Below are 9,868 nucleotides of genomic sequence, written 5' to 3'. Positions count from 1 at the left end.
TTAATGACATAAATCTACAACAAGTCTTGGAAGGATCATGTTCAACATGTTGACATGGTGCTCAAACTATTGGTGGAGAAACAATTATATGCAAAAACCTCCAAATGTTTATTTGGAGTATAGGAGGTGGAATATTTAGGTCATATTGTATCTCATGAGGGTGTTAAGGTAGACTCTAACAAAATTACAGCTATTAAGAAATGGAAAATCCCCACAACCATAAAGCATCTTCGAAGATTTCTCAGATTGAAAGGGTATTATCACAAGTTTGTTAAGAATTATGGGATAATAGTGGCACCTCTGACATCATTACTGAAGAAATATGCATTTTCGTGGTATGAATAGCATGTATAATTCATACCTGTCTAACAAGATTCTGATTTGCCGTTGTTGGAATCAAAGTCTGACCAAAGGCCCAGAAGCAGAAAAGTGGCAGGGCATTAGCTTCCTCCAACATCTTCATTTTATACAGTTGACGTGTATTATCTATAATTGGAATGGTGTCGTCCCGTCTGGTTGTGATAATTGTCTTGTATCCTTTTGCTTCAAACAGCAAGCTTTCCAGATTTGCCGTGAACCGAACATCATCTAAAACTAGCAAAGTTGGCCGATATCTTCTTGACTTTAGCTGTGCATTCAGCGGGTTGCGTGCATCCCCTATGCTCCTAAATTGAGGCCTTTGGCCAGGAATTTTTAGCTTATCCCACATTACCTCTAAAATCTCTTTAGGGCCTTTTACATTATCAAGAAGCGAGACGGTAATGAAAATGATGTTTTCTTGAAAATGATCTGAAAATACAAAGCTAACAAGCATTAGAAACTTAAGTCACCATAAAATAAACTGGAAGTCTGGAAAACAAATTCATCAAAAATAAAATGCAAATCTTACCTTTGACGTCGGTATCCCTGCAAAGGGCTGCTGCAAGAGTGGTTTTTCCACTCCCGCCCATTCCTGCTATTCCAACGACATTAACATCATTCTGCAATAGAATTTGTTTGACGTCTTTTATACAATTATGCAAACCCACAACAAATTTTGGCATATCCGTGGGGTGTTGGGCCGCCGTACTTTCATGCATCATATCACTGGAGGTCTGACATACCTGAGTTGTGTTGATTTGTTGAAGCATGATGGTATTGTAAGTGGGATTATTAACATTCCAGCAATGGCACTCTTAATTTCACTTTCAAATCATTGAAAATAAACCCTAAAATCTGCATCTAGTTTCTCCACATCAAGGGCGGTATTGAGTGGAACTTGAGTAAGAAGGAAATCGTGGACTTTCCTTTGAAACTTAAGGATTTTCTTTCCATATCGGTACTTTCTGAATATATCAAAGCTGTGTACCTTCTCTAAGCTATCCACCAACGTAATGCCTTCTTCCAGGACAACTTCAAAGTCTTTGAACTGGTTATCTCTGTCGGGCGATGTATCTGAAATATTCCTGGAAATTTTAACGATGGCAGGCTTTACGGACGATAGTTTTTCCCTGAGTTCTTTACCCCATGTTTTGCTGGAAGCAATGATTTTAACGACTCCGAGCAGCTCGGTCAATGCTAGCTTAATAAGCTCATCGACTAGCGGCAGAGACATTCTCAATTCCAGAAATCAGACACTGAGCGATCAAGCGTTTGATAATGAAAATCCCGGCTTGCTCACGACTGTCCAATATCTGAGGCAAGTGAGAAAGAAATGAGGTGGGACGAGACTTATCATAGAGGAAAGGTGGCACAGTCAGGTTTGAAATGAATTTCATATTCTTTCACTCTAATATTTTTTAATATTATTTTAAATTTTACATGACAAACAAAGTTTCCATAAACCCTAAAATAATCTAGATTTTATCATGAATCTCGTGTACAAATAATATGGGAATGTTTTAAAGATGGCCAATGAAGCTCATTCCACATTAAGTCACGGCTTCCTTGACTTTGTGCATTTCGTGGACATGGCGCTTTGATAATGAAAGTGGAACCCACAGCTTTTATGGATGTAACTCACACAACTTCCCAGCAACTTAATCAATTCCCAGAAAGTGGAAGTGTAGAGGAGCACATTCCACATTTATTCACGCCGTCCTTGACTTTGTACATTTCGTGGACATCGCATTTTTATGGATGTCGTGTCGATTGTTAATCAATTTCTTTTTCTGTGTACACTACATCATTACCAAACTGCTTTTTGCTTTTGGCATCATTGCCAATACTTTCCTCCCTTTAGGGCAAGCATTACTTGAGAGTCTGGAGCTCATTCCACATTTATTCACGCCGTCCTTGACTTGTGCATTTCGTGGACATCGCGCGTTTATGGGATGTCGTGTCGATTTTCTTTTCAATTACAGTGAAGTTGGCCCAACAAAGTCAATTAATTTCTATTTCCAATCGAACATAGGTGCCGTTCACATGCATACATAATCTTGTCCGGATTGTACCACAAAATTTATGAAGACCAAAAATCTGCATCTGCACCAAAGCAATTTGGCACTTGGCATAATTTAAGCGGACCAAACCTTTTTGGCACTTGAGCGGATCAAACCTTCCCACCTAAAAGTTACATTAGGTCCCCAGTATTCTCAACTTAACTTATGTAAATCTACTAAAGAGTTTCTGTAAATTTGTAAGTCAGTGAAATTCTTTTCATCCCAACTTTCTCTTCAACTTTTGTAAATCACACCAGCAAGTTAATCAAATTGTCTCATTCCCACTTTACCTAAATCTATCAGGTGTGAAACGATCACAAAATTTCCTAAACAAGTCAAGTCAATCTAAAAATTCCCAAACAAATCTAGTCAAGTCAATCAAATTGTCGCCAACTTTTATATTTACCGTGTGGTCCCCAACTTTTATATTTATTGGCATGTTTTCCACACAAGTCAATCAAACTATGACTTCCGAAAATGAAATCCTCCTCATCCAGCGATGGAATAAACCAAAAATCTTTATCAGCACCGAGTAATTAATACCTGGGGGTTTCAATCAGCGAATGATAGGACGCCGGCCTTGTTGTTAGCCCAACAGTGGATGGGTGAACCGGTGACTCTTACAAGGCCAGCGAATTAGGAGGTACGAGATTGTTGGGTGCGCTTGGTGGCCCTTCAAACCGTGTCTTGCCCCATGTGCCCCCACTGTAGGGGATGGGGTCCAAGCCTTTGGCTTCATCGTGTTTGATGGGCCCTAAGCGTGTTGACCATCACTCCTGTAAAACACTGTTATTTTCATTTTCAAGCTTTTATGTTACTTTTATTTTTGAGCGCTTATATTTTAAGTTGGATGGAGACCTCACAGTCATTTCATCACAATCATGTTCCTGTTCCTCTTCAAATATTAAATATTGCGATAAAATTAAAATAAATTTTAGTTTACATCTATTTTAATTTGGATGGAGATCTTAGTCATTTCATGACAATCATGTTTCCATTTAAATATTAAATATTGCGTTAAAATTAATTATATAAATTTTAGTTTACATTTATTTTAATTTGGATGGAGATTTTAGTCATTTCATGATAATCATGTTTCCCTTTAAATATTAAATATTGCGCTAAAATTAATTCTATAAGTTTTAATTTATATTTATTTTAATTTTGGATCTATAGATGTTTCTTAAAAATCTAGCATAACTACCGTGTGCAGCGTTAGGGGAGATCTGGTGGAGCCGAGAGCGCGGTAGACAGGGAGCCGATGCTGTTCGAACAAGTGTCGCAAGCCATATCTCTCACCCACTCACTGCATCAACCATTCTCCATTGCCAAGAGACAAATGGCCGCAAGCAGCGCCATGCAAGAAGGTATGGGTCCGTAGTGATACGTGGCTCAACGCAACAGCGTCTCTGTTAAAATCTGTTTTTCACCACCCTTTTCGTTTTTTTTTCCCCTCCGCCTCTGCCCTCTTGGGCATGAGGAGCTGCCAATTCACAGTCTTCTTTCTGCTCTTTATTTCCATACCGCTTCTTGGTTGTCTCTCTGTAATCGGCTCTTTGGGTTCTACACGCTAGCGGTCTCCACAGTAAAGGTCAGGTAATATATTCTCTTCTTGTGTTTTTTGCCATGAATGTTTAGCGTTTAATCCTTTTGGATAGTTTTTCTCAATGTAGTGAGAATTCTTACAGTACAGTGGATGAATAATACTAATGCTACAATAGTTAAACATGCTAAAATCATTTTTGAATAGAGTTAAAGCCTCGTTTTACATTTACAGTCCCTGCACTGATATCCGATTCCGTATAGGGAGGTTTTGGTGTGTTTTTCATGTTTACTGCTGTTGTTGTGACTGCTATAGTCACTCTGAGACATAGAACCAGTGTGGTTCTGCAAGCCTTGAACCCGTGTTCGAATCCCTCACTCTCCTCTCCCGGTACTGGCCACTTCGCCGGTTCCCTTCCCGTAATCTCACCGGTCTTTCTATTTGAATGAGAAATCCGTCCACTGTAATTGAAGCATTAATTTTCTGCATGCATTCCTGCCATCCTTCTATGAGCTGAAGTTTCTCGAGGCTAGGAACATGACATATTGACGGTGGTATTCTGCCACCTTCTCAATTCAAATTGATTTTAGGATCAACGTTCCATGTCCTTCAGGCTTCCTTTTTGGGGATGGAGTACAATTACACAGGCATCTCATTGAATTCAGCCCCTGTTGTTCTGACAATATCTATGGGAATCCTTCTTTAGGCTTTTCTATTCAGTGTTTTTATCATCCAGGCTCATTTGGAGTAATATAGTACACAGTGTCAGGCCCTCTTCAACATTCTATATGTTTTTCTAATGGCGGTTGATAGTGACTCTCCGGCCACGAGGGCACTTTTTTCGGCTGCCATCGAGGCAGAGGAGGCACGTGAATCCTCCATTCATAGTCCCAAATGGCATGCCACGGTGGAGGAGATGCTCCTCCCGTCTTATCAGACCAATTCTTCCCCTTTCTGCCTGGCATTGGAGGCGGACAAAAAGGGTCCTGTCTCCCCCAAATCTGGCACAGAACATGAAAAAGGGAACCGTCAAAGCAAAGTAAGGAATCCGGTTAAAACCATTCCATCTCCAAAAGTTGTCACTGTCTCTAGTGCGACTTTATCTGAACGTGTTGGAAGCCTACAGAAGTACGCACTCGTCGGCAAATGGCACTTTCCAGAGATGTCCGAAAGTGATATGAGATCATGGCTATCCTCAAAATGGCTTCCCTTGATTGGTTATACCCCAGTCATTTCTAGGTTGATGAAAGACTGGTTCTCCTTTCATTTCCTAAACACAGACGATCTCGAAACGATTCTAAACAAACCATGGGTCATAGGCAGGAGCTTTTTGGCTTTATCCAGATGGTATGTGGGATTTGATCCCCTCAAAAACACTCCATCCAACTGCATGATATGGGTGAAGCTTCCAAATTTACCGCTGGAGTTATGGTCGGTTGAAACTCTAATGGAGATTGGGAATTCAGTGGGCAAATTTATTTATGTTGACCCTTGGGTCAGGGGCGAGAAAGATAAAAGGATTGCATGGGTTCTTATTGAAAAACCCTATAAAGGAGGATATCCGGAACACATTCAGATCAATTGGGAAGGCTCTACAATCTGTCAGCGGCTCGACTATTGGGGAATTCCTTTTCGGTGTTCTCAATGCCACCGCACAGGTCATCTTATAAACACCTGCAGGTATCTTCATAGGCGGAACCCCAAGCGTTTTTCTCGCCACAGAGGAAGATCCTATAAATCAGAATCATTGTCTGAAGATCCAGATGGCTCTTTATCTCACCGGCCCTCACAGGCTAAACACTATTCTCAGTCCCGTTCTCAGGAGCGCGCCCAGGATATGCCCTCACCGGTATTGGAATGCTCCCCCATTCCGGAGCCCATTGATGACTTCCCGGTGCCCTCTCCATCTCCGATGAACAAAGGAGATTTTGTAGTTGGATCGCACCCTATTATCATTAGCTCAACATCTCCCTCAACGGCCACGCCTTCTGCTCGCCTCCACAAAGGCAAGGACCCAATGCCTTCTCCTACGCCTGCAAATTCCCCCTCCGGGTCTCCGATCAATAAATCGGACAGCGACATAGATCTCCTCCTCCATCGAAATCCCCCAATCCTGGAGCCATTAACTATCCATAAACCTGCATTTCCCTCCATTAGCCCCAACTCAGCCAAGAACATCACTGTCCGGAAAAAGAAAAAAGGGGATTCGCGCCATTTTAGAGGCCGAACTATCGCTTCTGACTATGGCATTACTAATCTCTCCCTTGTTGAAGTTCCTATCTCCGATTCTCCTGTGCCTCAACCTCTTAGAGCATGCATGGTTGGACAGCCATCTAAATGACCTTTCTGACATCACTAAATATCAGGGGTCTTAGTGCCGCCCCCAAATTCCAGGCGCTAAAAGAGATTTTCGTTGCTGCTCGTTCTCATATTATTTTTATCCAGGAGACCATGCACTCAAGTAAGGCATCCATTGCATTCTTCCGAAGAATGTTTCCTACCTGGTATATCGCTGCCTCTGACGCAGATGGATTGTCGGGAGGATTGGCGGTTTTGTGGGATCCGATGTGGGTTGAGGCAAAGGCCTATAAATGCTGTGCGGGCATTCTTCTTTCTGCTCTTGTTAGAGGCCGGGCCGAGATCATAAATATATTGAATATATATGCGCCGTATAAGAACAAAATCTCCTTCTGGGATCTGCTGCTTGCCTCAGAGATCCTGGACATCCAATCTCTATTGATAGCTGGTGACTTTAATATTGCTTTAAACTCTAACGAACGTTGGGGTAACTGCAGGAAATCTGATCCATTTGCTGACAGGCTTCGGGCGGCTTTCCTTAATAGGAATCTGGTCGACATCACTCCTCAAAAGATGGTTCCTACATGGACCAATGGCAGGACCGGCTCGGGGTACATTGCCAAACGCCTTGACCGTTTCATTATCAATGCTGGCTTAATTGAGCAATGGGGAATGCCAATTGCACGCACTGGTTTTGATTGCACGTCTGATCACCGACCCATCTTCCTCGAATGGAGGAATGGGGAGCGAAGGATGGGGTACTCGTTCAAGTTCAATAGGACCTATCTTGAAGACGAGTCTTTCCATGCCCTTATCACCAAAAAATGGGGAGAATTAAAACGGGCGGAGCGGTCAACCTTCTCCACTTTCCGCGACAAGATTCAACTGCTGAGGGTGGCGGCCAAAGATTGGCTAATTAAAAAGAGGAAATCGGACAAAAAGGCGCTTGATGACATAAAAAATGAACTGCGGAGCTTAACGGACTCGGTTCCCTTCGATTCTCTGTCCTTCGACCAAAAAATCCACTTCAGATCATTGGAGAAAATGAAACAGGTTTTGCTGATCAAAGAGGAATCAACTTGGAGGCTAAAGAGTCGAGCGGTCTGGCTCAAGGAAGGTGACCGTAACACAAGGTTCTTTCACAATTTTGCTAATGGTCGGAGGATTAGGAATTCGATCTGGAGGATTAAGGACGAGAATGGATCCTTCGTTCACTCCCAGCAGGAAATTGAGATGGAGGCAACGAAGTTTTTCCAGAAACAATATAAGAGGCGGCCCAATGAGATAGGGGATGTTTTCTGGATGATTGAAGAGGTTCCTGTTATGTTTAACGAAGCCGACAACACAGCATTTCTAAAGGAAATCTCGGAAGAGGAACTGTGTGAAACCATAAAAAAATTTCAAAAGGATAAAAGCCCCGGGCCAGATGGATGGCCGATTGAATTCTTTTCACACTTCTTCGACTTGTTCAAAACTGATTTGCTGAACATGGTAGATGCGTCCCGTATGTCGGGGAATATCAACAGCGCCCTCTCTGCAACCTTTATAGCTTTGATCCCTAAAAAAGAACAGAACGATTCATTTGCTGATTTCAGGCCAATTGCCTTATGCAACATCCTCTTTAAAATCATCTCGAAGATTATTGCTGAGCGTATGAAGCCGCTTCTTAACTCCTTCATCTCCAAAGAACAACATGCTTTTTTAAAAAACAGGAATATCTTGGATGTTGTTGCCTCGACCCAAGAATGTCTTTTCTCGGTTTTATCCAAGAACACCGATGCTGCCATTCTGAAGATTGATTTGGAAAAAGCATATGATTGTGTGGACTGGGGTTTCCTCCGCATCCTCCTGGAAAAAATTGGGCTGAATCCTCAAGGTATTAATTGGGTGATGGCATGCGTAGAGAACGTTCAATATTCTGTCATTATTAATGGCTCCCCATCAGCTCCCTTCAAAGCGGAGAGAGGACTCCGTCAGGGGTGTCCTCTCTCTCCTCTCCTCTTTATTTTGGTTATGAGCACTCTCAGCTCGCAGAGCAACAAAGCTGTTGCAGAGCATAGATATGCCCCGATTAAGATCTGCAAGAATATATTTCTGTCACATAATTTGTTTGTTGATGACATTCTAACTTTTGCCATGCTCTGTAAATCTAGTTGGACATGCCTTTCAGGTATCTTCCTCAAATTTCAATCAGCCACGGGTCTGCACATTAACAGAGCTAAATCCACCTTATATTACAACGGCACAAATCTAGAGCTGGCGCAATGGATTGCTACGCTCTTTGGTGTCAATTTGGCATTAATCAATGATGGTTTTAAATACCTGGGCTTCTCTCTCAAACCAAAAGTGTATCGGTATCAGGACTGGGTTTGGCTAATCGACCGTTTTTACAGGAAGATTTCAAGATGGGAGTACAGATTTTTATCTCTTGGAGGCAGATTAATTCTTGTCCAATCTGTTCTCTCCCAGCTGGCGGTTTATTGGGCTCACCTATTTCATTTGCCCGCTGCAATCATAAGGAAAATGGTCTCCTTATCGGCAAATTTTCTTTGGGGAGGTCGCTCTCATCAGTCAAAGATCCATCTCGTCAAGATGGATCTCATTTCCAGGCCTAAACGATCAGGTGGTTGGGGCATCCTTCATATGCGGTCATTTGGCCGGGCTCTCTTATGCAACTCTCTTCGCAGGGGCGTTTTTGGTACCGGCACTTGGAGTGCTATAATTAAACAAAAATATTTGAAGGGCAGGCCTTTGGTATTCTAGTACAGGAATAAGACTCTCGGCTCCAAGAGGGGTTCCGCCATTTGGCTTGGGTTTAAAAGGGTGCAGGCACTCTGCTTTGATTTTCTCAGATGGCGTTTTCACACTGGTTCCAATATAATCATTGGTGTAGATGCCACTGTTCATGATCTGGAAAAAAGGCTATCTCCTCATATGATATCCTTTCTTCACACCCGGGGTTATTTCACTTGGGACAAATTGATATTATCTTGGTCATCCTCCTTGCCGATTTGGAAGAGTGCGCAGGACCTTGGGCTTCCTCCTTCGCTGCATCAGCCTTGGGAGTTGGCCACAAAGTTTTTTGCAGACAAGGGAATTGTTCAGACAGGTGATGCTGATGTATTGATATGGACCAAGCCGAATTCAACTCTGCCCATTCGGGTCTCCGATTTATACGTTGCTGCCTTGTCCAATCTCCAACAGCGGCTTTCTCCAATCTTCCCTTACAAATTTTGGAAAGCCCATTGCCCGCTCAAGGCCATTTTATTCTCCTGGCTGCTATTTTCTGATCGTAACCTCTCATGGGAGGTTCTTCAGTGGAAGGGTTGGTCGGGTCCAAGCAGATGTGTTATGTGTCGACAAGCGCTGGAAACGAACGCCCACATGTTTTTCCAGTGCCCAGGAACTGCTCAAATCTGGTATGAACTTTCATCATCTCATGGTTTTGCTCTGCAGGTCTTCGCTTATGTGCAGGAGGGTTACAAGTGGTGGTCAGCTCAATGTCAAGAGTGGCAATCTTTATTTATCATTACCTGTTGGTGTCTCTGGAAGTGGAGAAATGCATGCATTTTTCAGGATTCCAAAGAACCAATCCTCTCCTCTCTCA

General features: G+C 42.6%; 1 protein-coding gene across 1 annotated transcript; it reads right to left on the bottom strand.

Annotated features, from left to right (window-relative positions):
• Nucleotides 1-355: 355 nt before the first annotated feature.
• LOC149143386 (putative disease resistance protein At4g33300) lies at nt 356-1,067 on the bottom strand. Its single transcript, XM_089450199.1, has 2 exons — nt 890-1,067; nt 356-789 (listed from the first exon to the last, which is right to left on the bottom strand). The coding sequence occupies exons 1-2, from the start codon at nt 1,041-1,043 to the stop codon at nt 356-358; spliced, it is 588 nt and encodes a 195-aa protein (XP_089306325.1). The 5' UTR covers nt 1,044-1,067.
• Between the last annotated feature and the right edge of the window lie 8,801 nt (nt 1,068-9,868).

Source organism: Pinus tabuliformis, chromosome X (genome assembly GCF_031772625.1).
Source record: "Pinus tabuliformis cultivar Carrire ecotype Pingquan chromosome X, CPIR1, whole genome shotgun sequence".
Classification (NCBI taxonomy): Eukaryota; Viridiplantae; Streptophyta; class Pinopsida; order Pinales; family Pinaceae; genus Pinus; species Pinus tabuliformis.
Note: the sequence above shows the minus strand (reverse complement) of the source record. Positions and strands in the feature narration are given on the sequence as shown.